At 45.0% G+C, this 14,494-nt stretch overlaps 1 protein-coding gene across 1 annotated transcript; it reads right to left on the bottom strand.

Annotated features, from left to right (window-relative positions):
• Nucleotides 1–5,061: 5,061 nt before the first annotated feature.
• LOC112442369 (protein FAM90A27P-like) lies at nucleotides 5,062–13,052 on the bottom strand. Its single transcript, XM_024979325.2, has 7 exons — nucleotides 12,829–13,052; nucleotides 11,652–11,755; nucleotides 10,976–11,148; nucleotides 9,148–9,322; nucleotides 7,669–7,865; nucleotides 7,211–7,313; nucleotides 5,062–5,950 (listed from the first exon to the last, which is right to left on the bottom strand). Exons 2-7 carry the CDS (start codon nucleotides 11,721–11,723, stop codon nucleotides 5,849–5,851), a joined length of 822 nt encoding a protein of 273 aa, XP_024835093.2. The 5' UTR covers nucleotides 11,724–11,755; nucleotides 12,829–13,052; the 3' UTR covers nucleotides 5,062–5,848.
• Between the last annotated feature and the right edge of the window lie 1,442 nt (nucleotides 13,053–14,494).

The raw sequence follows: 14,494 nt of genomic DNA, 5'->3' as shown, positions 1-14,494 counted from the left end.
CCTCTCGATGAAAGTGAGAGGAGAGTGAAAAAGTTGGCTTAAAACTCAACATTCAGAAAACTATGATTATGGCATCCAGTCCTATCACTTCATGGCAAATAGATAGGGAAACAGTGGAAACAGTGGCTGACTTTATTTTGGGGGCTCCAAAATCACAGCAGATGGTGACTGCAGCCATGAAATTAAAAGACGCTTGCTCCTTGGAAGAAAAGCTATGACCAACCTAGATAGCATATTAAAAAGCAGAGACATTACTTTGCCAACAAAGGTCCATCTAGTCAAGGCTATGGCTTTTCCAGTAGTCTTGTATGGATGTGAGAATTGGACTATAATGAAAGCTGAGCACTGCAGAATTGATGCTTTTGAACTGTGGTTTTGGAGAAGACTGTTGAGAGTCCCTTGGACAGCAAGGAGATCCAACGAGTCTATCCTAAAGGAAATTAGTCCTGAATATTCATTGGAAGGACTGATGCTGAAGCTGAAACCTTGGCCACTTGATGTGATGAACTGACTCATTGGAAATGACCCTGATGCTGGGAAAGATTGAAGGCAGGAGGAGAAGGGGACAACAGAGGATGAGATGATGGGATGGCATCATCTACTCAATGGATATGAGTCTGGGCAATCTCCAGGAGTTGGTGATCGACAGGAAAGCCTGGTGTGCTGCAGTCCGTGGGGTCTCAAAGAGTCGGAAACAGCTGAGCAACTGAACTGAACTGATGAAGCAGGATAGGGGCGCTCACTCAACATCGAATCTGCTGGTGCCTTGATCTAGAACTTATTATCTTTTAAAACTGTCAGAAGTAAATGTTTAGTCTTTAAGCCACCAGTGTATGATATAGCAGCCTAAAAGGAGTAAGACAACTAGGATAAGTAAGCACTAATTAAGTAAAATACACTGTGATGATAAGTCTAATGAAAGTGCACTTGTTAGGTTCCTGCTGCTGCTGCTGCTGCTGCTAAGTCACTTCAGTCGTGTCCGACTCTGTGCGACCCCATAGACGGCAGCCCACCAGGCTCCCCCATCCCCAGGATTCTCCAGGCAAGAACACTAGAGTGGGTTGCCATTTCCTTCTCCAATGCATGAAAGTGAAAAGTGAAAGTGAAGTCGCTCAGTCGTGTCCGACTCCTAGCGACCCCATGGACTGCAGCCCACCAGGCTCCTCCATCCATGGGATTTTCCAGGCAAGAGTACTGGAGTGGGGTGCCATTGCCTTTGGTTAGATTACTGGGTGTGCCAATTTAAAACTATGCTTATGAGGACTTCCCTGGTGGTCTAGTGGTTAAGACTCCATGCTTCCACTGCAGGGCGTATGGGTTTGATCCTTGGTTGGGAAACTAAGATCCCATAAGCCATGTGGCACAGCCAAAATAATTTTTGCTATAACAGATTATAGAACTCAGAGAAATATTTATTGAAGCTAACATATATTAAATGATATGGCAAAGGTTGGAGAAGGAAATGGCAACCCACTCCAGTATTCTTGCCTAGAGGAGCCTGGTGGGCTGCTGTCCATAGGGTCACATAGAGTTGGACACGACTGAAGCGACTTAGCAGCAGCAGCAGCATCATGGTAAAGGTTATTGATGAACAGCCAGATGAATAGACACAAAGGACAGGTCTGAGAGGGTCCCAGTCGTGGGAGCTTTGGCACTCGTGGATTTGGGCTGCTTCACCCTCCCAGTGTGAACATGTCTGCCAACCTGGAAATTCACCGAATATTCCCAGAACTTCGATTTTATGAAGGCTTACTCATGTAGGCATGATCAATAATTAATTCCATTCCTAGACCCTTCCACCCTCTCTGGAAGATGAAGGGCAGGATGCAAATTCCAAGCTTCTAATCACAGAAATCAACCCTGAATATTCACTGGAACGACTGATGCTGAAGCTGAAGCTCCAACACTTTGTCCACCTGATGCGAAGAGCTGACCCATTGGAAAAGACTCTGATGCTGGGAAAGATTGAAGGCAAAAGGAGAAGGGGGTGGCAGAGGATGAGATGATTAGATAGCATCACCGACTCTGTGGACATGAATTTGAGCAAACTACAGGAAATAGTGAAGGATAGGAAAGCCTATGTGCTGCAGTCTATGGGGTTGAAAAGAGTCAGACACGACTTAGCGACTGAACAACAACAACAAAATCATAGCTTGATCTTTCCAGTGATCAGCCTCCATCCAAGAGCCCAACTCGAGTCACCTCAATAGAACAAAATATGCTCCTAGTGTAAGTGAGAATGGGGTCCGGCTGCTCACCTGCTCAAAAGCCAATACACAGGCCAGGTTGGTGGAAAGGAAAATTTGCTTTATTTTGAATGCCGGCAACCAGGGGTCATCCAAGAATGGACTCCTGTCCAAAGGCTAACTCTTCACCCCCATAGCTTTTATAGATGGAGGGAGGAGGCTACATGCACAAACAACAGTCAGCTCTGACAGTCATCTTTTGGTGGTCTGACCAGTGTTGTCTTGATTGTTTTCAGATCAGATCAGATCAGTCGCTCAGTCGTGTCCGAATCTTTGCAACCCCATGAATCGCAGCACGCCAGGCCTCCCTGTCCATCACCAACTCCCAGAGTTCACTGAGACTCACGTCCATCGAGTCAGTGATGCCATCCAGCCATCTCATCCTCTGTCGTCCCCTTCTCCTCCTGCCCCTAATCCCTCCCAGCATCAGAGTCTTTTCCAATGAGTCAACTCTTCGCATCAGGTGGCCAAAGTACTGGAATTTCAGCTTTAGCATCATTCCTTCCAAAGAAATCCCAGGTCTGATCTCCTTCAGAATGGACTGGTTGGATCTCCTTGCAGTCCAAGGGACTCTCAAGAGTCTTCTCCAACACCACAGTTCAAAAGCATCAATTCTTCGGAGCTCAGCCTTCTGACCAGTGTTGTCTTGATTGTTTTAGGTACAGCTAATCTTCAGTCGGGAGAAGGAAATGGCAACCTACTCCAATATTCTTGCCTGGAAAATCCTGTGGACAGTGGAGCCTGAAGGGCTGCTGTCCATGGGGTCGCACAGAGTCAGACACGACTGAAGTGATGCAGCAGCAGCAATCATCAGTCAGAAGATCAGTTTGTTTCCATTTGAGGTCCAGTCTCAGAATTGAGTCAGCTGTTGTCATGGCTACGGTCTTGTTATCATGTACTTGAGAAGGAACTAAAGGTCCTTGACTTTGCTTAATAACCAAATTGTTAGTATTTAGTCTTGTTGGACTGTTTTCCTTTATTTCTGCATTTTCGCACTTCTCTGATTAAACTTATCCTTTGGCTAACATTTTTCCCACAGACAAAAGGCAATCAGAGGACACAGGGGGAAGAACCAGAGGGTCCCGTTCCATTTCACCAGTATTCTTATCACTTAGGAATTTACATGGGTCTTACAAGCTCTGAGGATGAGATGGTTGGATGGCATCGTGGGCTCGATAGACATGAGTTTGAGTAAACTCCAGGAGTTGGTGATGAACAAGGAGGCGTGGCGTGCTGCAGTCCATGGGGTCAGAAAGAGTCGGACACAACTGAGCGACTGAACTGAACTACAAGCTTGGTGCCAGGAAGCGAGGGGGAAGAGACCAATATTCATATTTTCAATATTTTCATGTGTGTATGTGTGTGTGCGCTCAGTTGTGTCTACTCATTGAGACCCCACGGACTATAGCCTGCCAGGCTCTTCTGTCCATGGGATTTTGCAGGCGAGAATCCTGGAGTGGCTTGCCGTTTCCTACTCCAGAGCATCTTTCCAAACCAAGGGCTGAACCCACATCTCAGGTGTCTCCTGCATTGGCAGGCAGATTCTTTACCCCTGCACCACCTGGGAAACCCCAATCGTCTCACACCATGCCAAACCCAGTAAAGAAATATCCCTGGGAGCAGGAACCAGTCATGACAATTTTTAAAGCTCACCATGTGATTCTGATGTGCAAAGTCAGGTCCAGTTTATTTTTGCGCTTATCAAGCTACATATGAAACACCTAGAATTGTTAATAAGACTCAAGATATTAGTTTGAGAATACTGGCTTGTGGCTAAGGATTTGTATTTCTTACAAGATACAGTCTCTGGACTTCACTGCAGGTACCAAGATCCTCTTTACTCAAGAGAATTTGATGAAGAAAAAAAAAGAAAATTAACTTGAGGTGACAAACAAAAATGAAAACACCTACAATATACATTCTATTTCAGAGCACTTTATTAATACTTAAAGAAATCCATCAAAAAATAACATTATAATGGTTTTTAATAACAAACTGCAAAAAGTTAAGAAAATAATTGCCCTTAACCAAGTGAAGAGAACTTACACTGAAATTCTTCAGACATTTTCCAAAATCATAAACAGGCCTTTTGCCCAGTTACCCATATTTTAGTCATTTACTCATCCACACGGATGAATTTCATAGCTTTTACTGACATTATAACAGTTTCTTTGTATTCCACTTCTTACATAGCTAACTTACAAAGGACTACCTATGATAATTTCGCAAGCTCCATTTTAAATACAACAGAAATTTACAAAACGTCAAGGCAGTGTTTGTCCCCCGGTCCCCAGTCATATCTGGAGTTCCAGAATCTGCACAGGCAAGTGCAGATTCACCAGACTCAGGGATGCCCACATCTTCCCAACTCTCCGCCACTCAGTCTCATCCCAATCTAGCAAGACTTGAAGATGAGCCTCCCTCCATGGGAGCGAGGGGGAGGGTCACACGGTCACTCAGGGGAGAAAGAGACGAGGACACACCTGTCCCTCAGATTCCTCGCTGCTGTGAGGGTTCTGACCAATGAGTGTAGACTTCTTGAGAGGAGGAAGCACCTGAGATTGGAGCTTGGCCAGCCCTCACCCCATCTTATACAGACAATTCTGTCTGGCTGACCAGAAACACTCATGGTGGGGATTAGAGACACTCCAGATCTTTTTTTTTTTTTTAATTTAGTTTTAACTGGAGGATAATTCCTTTACAAGGCTGTGTTGATTTCTGCCACACAACAGTCAGCCATAGGTCTACATATGTACCTTGCCTCGAAACTCACTCCCACCTCCCCACCCCACCCCACCCCTCTAGGGTATGACAGAGCACTGGGTTGAGCTCCCTGTGTTCTACACCAACTTCCCACTAGCTATCTATTTTATACATGGTAAAATACGTTTCAGTGCTACTACTCAGTCCATCCTCCTGTCTCCTTCCCACCACTGGGGACACTGCAGATCTTGACAGGGCTCGGCCAAACTGAGTTGGGTGGAGCCTGCAGGCATAAAGGGGCTTTCCTGGGGGCGTCCAGTGGTAAAGACTCCACTCTCCCAATGCAGGGGGTGAGGGTTCGTTCCCAGTTAGGGAACTAAGATCTCACATGCCTCAGAGTACAGCCAGGAAAAAGTTGGGCGTCACGGCTGGTGTCTTCCTGGTCACGTGGGTGCTTGTCAGGATCCAAGTCCAGGTGTACTGAGGGGACATGGGAGAGCCTGGCAGCCCCAGAGCAGGTGCTGAGAATGGGGCTGGAAGCTGTAAGATAGGCCAAGTCTTGCCTTTTGGTGAGAGATTCTGGCAAGTCTGCACAGGGATCTAGGAAGCCCTCTCAAGTCATGCCTGGAAGCTGCACTGAGTTCTGGGCACACTGTTGTACAGCACGTTGGGGGCTGGGCTTTGAGCCCACATCAGGACATTAGCTTTGTGCCCAGAGGTCACAGACACAACCCAGGGCAAGCCGGGTGGAGTGGAATATCCCACGGGATACCATCAGGCCCACTGGCTGTCGACTCGGCCATGAGAGTGGCCTCCAGGCAGAAGGTCTGCACAGCTGGGTGAGGCATTAGCGTCCACCACGTGTCTTGTGTCCACAAGCACTCAGTTCAAGGGCAGAGTCATCTCTTCTTGGGGATCTGGGCCAGTGGCTGACCCATGAGGACAGGGCCTAGGACAGGTCTCCTCTTGGACGTTTGGACAGGCATCGGCCGGGTGGGTTGCTGTGGGAGAAGGAACCTCATTAGATACCTCGGGAGTCAGAATTATCTAACTGAATGCAGTACGGCACTGGCACTGATCGTTTCAACAATATAGTAATAGAAAACAGGAAATCATAAGCAATTTGGGACAAATGTTGTATTAGCTGGCAGACTAATACAATATAATTATATATATGTAATGTACATATAATAAAATAAAATGAAATACAATAGACAGAAAATAAATATATGCTAGGAGTTTTTTTCTACAACAGGAAGAGGAACAACCCAATTAGACACAGACAACACATACAAAATTAAATTTCACAGAAAAGACATGCAAATAAATGGTCATTACACATTTGCAGAGAAATCCACCTCAGAGATGGTCAAGGGGAAAAATTACTATACCAATCTGAGGCTTTTGCCCATCAGTTATGGCCATGAAAACTTCCCTATATTGTCTATTGTTAAGGTCAATGGTAGAAACATTTTCCTATGCAATGTGAAGAATGTCAATAGCAACTATCTTTTTGAGGACAATTGGGAGTAATTGCAAGTTAAAAGATGCCTCATCTGGACTTGAAGTCAGAGAAGGCATCTGATAAAACACTTTGTATGCTAAAATCATCCCTGAATATTCATTGGAAGGACTGATCCTGAAGCTGAAGCTCCAATATGTTGGCCACCTAATGTGAAGAGCCAACTCATTGGGAAAGACCCTGATGCAAGGAAAGATTAAGAGCAGGAGGAGAAGGAGCAACAGAAGATGAGATGGTTGGATAGAATTACCAACTCAATGGACCTGAATGTGAGCAAACTTCAGGAGATGGTGAAGGACGGGGAAGCCTGGCATGCTACAGTCCATGGGGTGGCAAAGAATCAGACACGACTGAGCCACTGCACAATAAAAATGCTGAAATGCCTTCACTAGCTTTTGCTGGCCTACTTGCATAAAAAATTAAAATAGTGGGACCAGAATTTTGGATTCCCCAACCCATAGTGTAAAAAAAAAAAAAAAAAAAATGGAACCTGAAAAATATAGAAAGTGAAAACAAAAAACAGGACACCTAGCGGCCAGCCTGGGTTTAACATGACCTTGCACACATGAGAGGCATGAAGTGAAGTGGCTCAGTCGTGTCCAATTCTTGGCGACCCTGTGGACTGTTGCCTACCAGGCTCCTCCGTCCAGGGATTTTCCAAGCAAGAGTACTATATCACATAGAAGCACAAGGGGGATGGAAGGGAGGGACAGAGCTGGGGGGCTTGGGCAAGACTCACCCTCATGAAGGCACGCAAATCTTCAGGCTCCTGTCTCTGCGTCTTCCCTTGGCAACTCACAGGGTGGGTCTGGGGAACAGCATTTCTCTGCGGCACCTCTTGCCTGCAGAACAGTTCATGTAAGTGTCTGGATGCCCCTACCTTTCTGTCTTCACCACTGACCAGGAGCCAAGAGCAGCCCTGGAGCTTGGTCCTAGCCCCTGTTTGGGGTGAGGAAGGTGGCCAAGGTTCTGAGACTTTTGCAAAGGCAAGTCCTTCCACCATTTCAGAGGCAGCTTCCTCTCCCGGAAGTGCCTCTTCCCCTCCTGAGGTCTCATCCTTGAACACTCTCAGGTGGTTCTCTCCATCCTTTCAAGAGAGCTGCTGGCCCTTCCCCCATCATGATTCTCAGGACTAGAATAAGCTCTGAGGGTGTTCCCCACCCCACCAAAATCATTCTGAATTCCACGATTCCTCACCTTGGTTCTGGTTCCTGCTCTCTGACAGCCTCATTAAAGAACGTTGGAGCCTGGATGTCCTGGGGTCTCCTCGGTTCCAGATTCTCCTTCTTCTTGGAGCCCAAAGGCTGTGGAGCAACGGCCCCAGCCCAGGACTTCGTGGGGCACCACTTGCTGGTGGCCAGGTGTCCAAAAGCACCACAGTTTCTGCACTTCACCTGGGGGTGGGGGAGGAGTGTGAAGTTAACAGGTATCACAGGCAATCTTTTTTCAAAGATTAATTTATTTTATAGTTTTTTTCAACTTTTTTAAAGCCATACCATATAGCATGTGGGATCTTCGTTCCCTGACCAGGGATCGAACCCATGCCCCCGCGTTGGAAGCATGGAGTCTTAACCACTGGACTGCCAGAGAAGTTCCCACAGGCAAATTTCAAAGGTTAATACAGTTGACTCTTCGAGACATGGGTTGAACGGGGCAGATCCATTTACACTCAGATATTTTTCATACATACGTACTGTAGGATGACCACATCCAAAGTTGGTTGAATGCTCAGATGGGAAACCACTTGCAAGTATAATGGACTACGGGGCTGGCTCTAAAGTCATAGTTGGATTTTCCACTGACTAAGGTTTGCTGCTCCTAACTCTTGCATTGTTTCAGGATCAGCTGCATAAGGACAGATTTTTGAAGTTGCATATTGATTTGGGATAGAAGACATGGACCAGAGCTGCCAGGAAATTTGAGATACTTTGATGCAAGGAGATCCAACGAGTCCATCCTAAAGGAAATCAGTCCTGATTTTTCATTGGAAGGACTGATGCTGAAGCCAAAACTCCAATACTTTGGCTACTTGATGAGAAAAACTTGACTCATTGGAAAAGACCCTGATGCTGGGAAAGATTGAAGGTGGGAGGAGAAGGGGACGACAGAGGATGATATGGTTGGATGGCATCACCGACTCAATTGTCATGAGTTTGAGTAAACTCCGGGAGTTGGTGATAGACAGGGAGGCCTGGTGTGCTGCAGTCCATGGGGTCGCAAAGAGTGAGACACGACTGAGTGACTGAACTGAACTGAACTGAACTGATGGTGCTGCCCACAGAGCATTTTAGAGAGAGAGATCAAGGAGAAAAGAATCTAGTGTCTAAAGGTAATAAAAATGAACCAGGTTTGTGCATTGGAAAAACACCCAGCTTGACATGACACTGAACATTGAATAAAGTTTCTCCTCAGAGGAGCTGATGGGTCAATTGTCCTGGTGAGGATACTACAAACCAAGCCAGCCTTGGATAAGTAAGAACATCTGAGTCATAAGACACAGATGTTTCTGAGTTCTTTGGTGGTCCAGTGGTTAGGACTCAGCACGTTCATTGCCCCAAGCAGGGGTTCAATGCTTACTTGGAGAACTAAGATCCTGCAAACATCTCCACAGTAAAATCCACTTTCTGGGATGCATGCAGACACCCTGGTTCTTGAAACATCCAAGCTTCCACCTACCTTGTTATTCTTGTCTGAGAAAGTAGTCCTCCGCTCCACAGGTCCCCTCAGTAGCTTCTTCACATTCTGAGCCATAGTGGGTCTCTGGGGCAGTTGGTGAATGTAGTGACTTTTTATCTGCCTCACCTCCTGGGGCTTCTGGGCATTCTTCCTTGGGAGTTGACTATTGGATTTTCTAGTCACAAGAAAAAAAAAATAAAGGTAAACACAGAGACCCTGATGGAAAAGACACTGATGCTGGAAAAGACTGAGGGAAGGAGGAAAAGGGGATGACAGAGGATGAGATGGTTGATGGTATCATCGACTCAATGGACATGAGTTTGAGCACACTCTGGGAGCCGGTAAAGGACAGGGAAGCCTAGCCTGCCGCAGTCCATGGGGTCGCAAAGAGTTGGACACGACTGAGTGACTGAACAACAATGAACATAAAGACAGAAGCCCATCATACCCCCACTTCTGAATGAATGAGGGGCTCAGTGATCACTAAGGCACACCCTCTGTGAGTTGGTCTACTCATGAACTCATGTCCCATTCTGTGAAATGTGTCATCTTCTTCCGTCATTACTTAGTTCCAGAGTGGGACACTGCCTGAGATGAATCCTCTTATTAACAAACAGGGAAATTAGATTTGCAACCTTGAATGCCTGGTTTTGATGACTTGGCTATGATCAGGGCTTCTTCTAATGTTTCTCCCTGAGAATTTCAACATAAACTTGGGCCTGAATTTTGGATTTTTAGCCAGGTACTCCCTCCAACATTTAAGCATCTACCAATATTTATTAAAGCTAAAATGGAGGCAGCCAACAAGTATGGAATTTTTCCCCACATACTTTCAGAAAACTCACAATTTTCACATAACAACTTCTTACTGAGAAAACCTGCCAGTTCTTCTGACAAAGCATCGCAAAGATGTGACATGTAAATTAATGAACACCTGTGAAATTTCAGACATGACCCCAACCCCATAGGTCAACGTTTAATAGAGGCTTTTGCACAAAGCCGCAGATGAACAAGCAGTCTGAGGGTCCTTGTACAAGCTCACATATATGTGCAAACTCACACCAGGCTGAGGCTGTGCTGTGTTGAGGGACACACAAGTCAAAAGTCTATGGCTGGGGGAGGGTCTTCCTGGTAGCTCAGTGGTGAAAAATTCACCTGCCAAGGCAGGAGACACGGGTTCAATCTCTGGTCCTGGACGATCCCACATGCTGTGGAGAAGCAAAGCCTGTGTGCCACAACTATTGTGCCTAAAGCCCTTGTGCCTAAACTAAAGCTATTGTGCCTAAACAACTATTGTTCCTAGAGCCCGAGAGCTGCAACTGTTGAAGCCGGAGTGCCTAGAGCCTGTGCTCTGCCATAGAGAAGCCCACACACCGCAACTAGAAAGAGTACCCCCCACACACAATGCTCACTACACCTACGGAAAAGCCTGTGCAGCATCAAAGACCCAGTATAGTCAATAACTAGATAAATAATTGTTTTAAAGTCTCTTGGAGGGAGGAATCGGGATTGACACATATACACTATTGATACTATGTATAAAATAGATAACTAATGAGAACCTACTGTATAACATCAGAGACTCTACTCAAAGCTCTGTGGGGACCTAAATGGGAAGGAAACCCAAGGAAGAGGGGATATATGTATACATGTGCCTGATTCACTTTGCTGTACAGCAGAAACTGACCTATTGTAAAGCAACTATACTCCAGAAAAAAAAAAAAAAAAACTGGTTTTTCATCTATGCAAGCAGAAATCTACAGCTACATCTGTGCCCTTGGGAATCCCTCCAGGCCCTACCCACATCACTGTCTGATGTCTGACCTACCTCTCCTCTTGGACTCCAGGTCTCTGTGGAGCTCCGTGAGGCTTGTGCACTGGAGGCTGACATTTCTTATCGGGGACACAGCGGGCAGCTGGGTCCTCTCCTGGCAACAGAGGGAACCGTAGCAGAACCTCCACAGAAGCATCAACTACCCATTTCTCTGTCATCAAGTCGAGCTGATGGAGACAAAAGAGAACCAACATACAATCTGAGTTTTGCACCCAGGAAGAAGCCTTGGGATTACAGAAGATGAAAGAGACTCCCAGTTTCCTAAGGTCTTTAATGTAACTCTAGTCTGAGTGTAAACGTTCTTTCCTCCAACCCCATGATGAGTTTTCTCGTTATCTTCAAGGAGCAGGCAACAGGGGGTGAACGTGGGGTGTTAAGGGAATACTGGGAATCCCCAAGTGAGAACTGAAGAGCCAGAGCCGTAGCATGTTGGTTCTCTTTTGTCTCCATTAGATCGAAACTCGATTTTTGATTGAGTTCGATTGATTGAATTATTGGTCATATGATTGAACTCAATCTCCAAGCACCCTTTCCTATGTGCACCCACGTTGTTCATCATTGAATTTCACCCCTGTGCACAGGAAAGCCTACCTTAGCACTGAAAGCAGAGCGGAAGTCCACCTTATTCCTCAACATCTTACTTGCCCGACCTAAAACCTCGAGTACTTACATCTCTTTGTGGGATCCCGATCTCCTGTAAGAATGCTTTACCCTGTTCCATGGAAAGTTTGCTGGGGTCCATCGCTGGGGTTTTACCCCAGAGATTCTCTTTCTCTGTGGAGTAAAGAAAATGAAATTTTATTTTAGACATTGAATTTTAGGCCATTGAATTTTACACATTCTTAGAACCTCCCACGTACAGGACAGTCAAGTCCCATCCCTCTTCTCTGCCTACCATCTCACCTGCTACTTTTTATTCAAAGTATATGTACATATTCTTCTACTAGGAACAGAGTACCAATTAATGAAAAATAAGGTGATACTATTTACAATAGCCAAGACATGGAAACAACCTAAATGCTCATCCACAGATGAATGGATACAGAAGATGTGGTAAATATGAGTACTGCTGCTGCTGCTGCTAAGTCGCTTCAGTGGTGTCCGACTCTGTGCGACCCCAGAGACGGCAGCCCACCAGGCTCCCCCGTCCCTGGGATTCTCCAGACAAGAACACTGGAGTGGGTTGCCATTTCCTTTTCCAGTGCATGAAAGGGAAAAGTGAAAGTGAAGTTGCTCAGTCGTGTCCGACTCCCAGCGACCCCATGGACTGCAGCCTACCAGGCTCCTCCGTCTGTAGGATTTTCCAGGCAAGAGTACTGGAGTGGGGTGCCATTGCCTTCTCCAAATATGAGTATTACTCAGGCATAAAAAAGAATGAAATAATGCCATTTGTAGCAATATGGATGGACCTAGAGGTACTATACAAGTGAAGTAAGTCAGAAAGACAAAGATCTTATGATTTCACTTATACGTGGAATCTAAAATACGACATGAGTGAACTTATCTATGAAACAGACTCACAGACATAGAGAACAGATTGTGGTTGCCAAGGGTGACGAGGGGTGAGGGAGGGATGAAGTGAGAGACTGGGGTTAGCAGATGCAAACTACTATATATAAAATGGATAAACAACAAGGTCCTACTGTATGGTACAGGAAACTATATTCAATATCCTATTACAAATCATAATGGAAAGGAATATGAAAAAAGAATACATATAAATTTATATAAATGAAACATTGTACTGTATACAAGACATAACCTTCATGTAAAAATTAACACTTTGGAAGTATTTTGTGAATCAGCACTGTGCTAGAAATTCTAGCAAAGAATTAACTAATCCTTACCTCAATGCCTGAAAATGGACCGCTGCAGAGTTTTCCCAATCTCCTGGTTTGCTGAGGACAAACTGAGGCCCCTAAAGAGAAAAGAATTCAATCGTGCTTTTGCTGTCTGTCCAGAGCCACTCAGATATGTGGACACTGGGCAAAACCGCTGGAGACAGAGCAGTTACCTGGATGAAGAGGGAAGAGACCACTTACCAGAATGCCTTCTGCTGGCCTTTATACTGTCTTAGGAACCCCCACCTTGGCCACGCCCTCCCAATATCCCCATCTCCTTTACCTAATCACGTGACAAAGCCCCGCCAACCTAACCTGATTGGATAGAATGTTGTATTGTGTTTTCACCATTCTTTTACACTCCCACTTTATTTCGAAGTATAAACCTGAAAAAATAGTCTAATTTGGTTTTTGCCATTCCCTAAGACTTTAGAAAGATACATTTATAACTACTTCATTTAAACGATATAGTGAAAGCATTAGTCCCTCAGTGCTCGCGGACTCTTCTGACCCATGGACTGTAGCCAGTGAGGCTCCTCTGTCCATGGGTTTCTCCAGGGGTGAATACTGGAGTGGGTTGCCAATTCCTCCTTCAGGGGATCTTCCCAACCCAGGGATCAAACCCATGTCTCCTGCATTGCAGGTGTATTCTTTACCCTTGAATCTCCTGGGAAGCCCCTCACTCAGGGAACTTCTTTGAAAAGATGGAATGGGTTGACTAAAAAATTAATAGGATCTAATGGAAATACAAATAGATTGCAGTGGGAAAATATCCTATTCCACAAGCTGTCATAAGAAGTAAATAAAATTTACCATAATGGATTATATTAAGAAAAAGAAAAGACAGTTCTGCCAGGGACAGGAAAGAAAGGGTCAGCACATGGTATATCTGATCATGGGACTGGCATATTTGATGGTCTAGAATAAAGTGTGTTTTCCTCTTCATATTTTCAATGACCAATTTCAAGTATTGAGGAAGCACTTCCCAAACACGAATTAAGTTAGAATAACTCATCTCTGGGACTTCCTAGCAGTCCAGTGGTTAAAACACTGCACTTCCATGGGAGGAGGCCAAAAAATAAAAATATAAAATAAAATTTCTAAAAAGAAAATGTAACTCTGGTTTCCACATAGCTCTTACAGGTTTATGGTCAGGGTCCTAAATTTCAGTCAGCTCCAAATATGTTCTGCTAAACACACTGGGATAAAAATATATAAGTAACTCAGTATTTTATATTTTTATATTTTGGCTTTCTCCCATGGAAGTGCAGAGTCTTAACCACTGGACCTCCTGGCCACAGCCTCAGGTAACCATCATCCTAATCTAATCACATGGTAACAGAGCCCCGCCCACCTCCCCTGATTGGATGGAATGTTCTAGTGGTTGTTAACCATTCTGTTACACTCCAAATTATATCCAGTGTGTAAAAATGAAGAAATATAATTTGGTCTTTGGCATTCCATATGATCTTAGAAAGATAGACATATGACCGTACAACTTTGCAATTATATACTATGTTTAAAATACTTAAGCCTATGCTGCCAGTGGAAGAGGATCTGCATGAGTTGGGGAGGGGGTACATGGAAATATTTGAGCTTTCTGCTCATTTTTGCTGTGAGCTAAAAACTGCTATAAAAATAGACCCTATTTAGGAAAAAAAAACAAAACCTC

This window comes from Bos taurus, chromosome 18, assembly GCF_002263795.3.
Source record: "Bos taurus isolate L1 Dominette 01449 registration number 42190680 breed Hereford chromosome 18, ARS-UCD2.0, whole genome shotgun sequence".
Taxonomy (NCBI): domain Eukaryota; kingdom Metazoa; phylum Chordata; class Mammalia; order Artiodactyla; family Bovidae; genus Bos; species Bos taurus.
This window is presented reverse-complemented; position numbering and strand designations above follow the sequence as displayed.

Bases quoted from the DNA above. Each gene is read 5' to 3' on its own strand.
- LOC112442369 (XM_024979325.2), bottom strand. From the start codon at position 11,723: ATGGACCCCAGCAAACTTTCCATGGAACAGGGTAAAGCATTCTTACAG. The intron at 9,323-10,975 runs GTAGGTCAGACA...TCTTGTGACTAG, and splicing joins CCTGGAGTCCAAGAGGAGAG to AAAATCCAATAGTCAACTCC. The intron at 5,951-7,210 runs GTGAGTCTTGCC...CTTCTCCCACAG, and splicing joins ATTTGCGTGCCTTCATGAGG to CAACCCACCCGGCCGATGCC.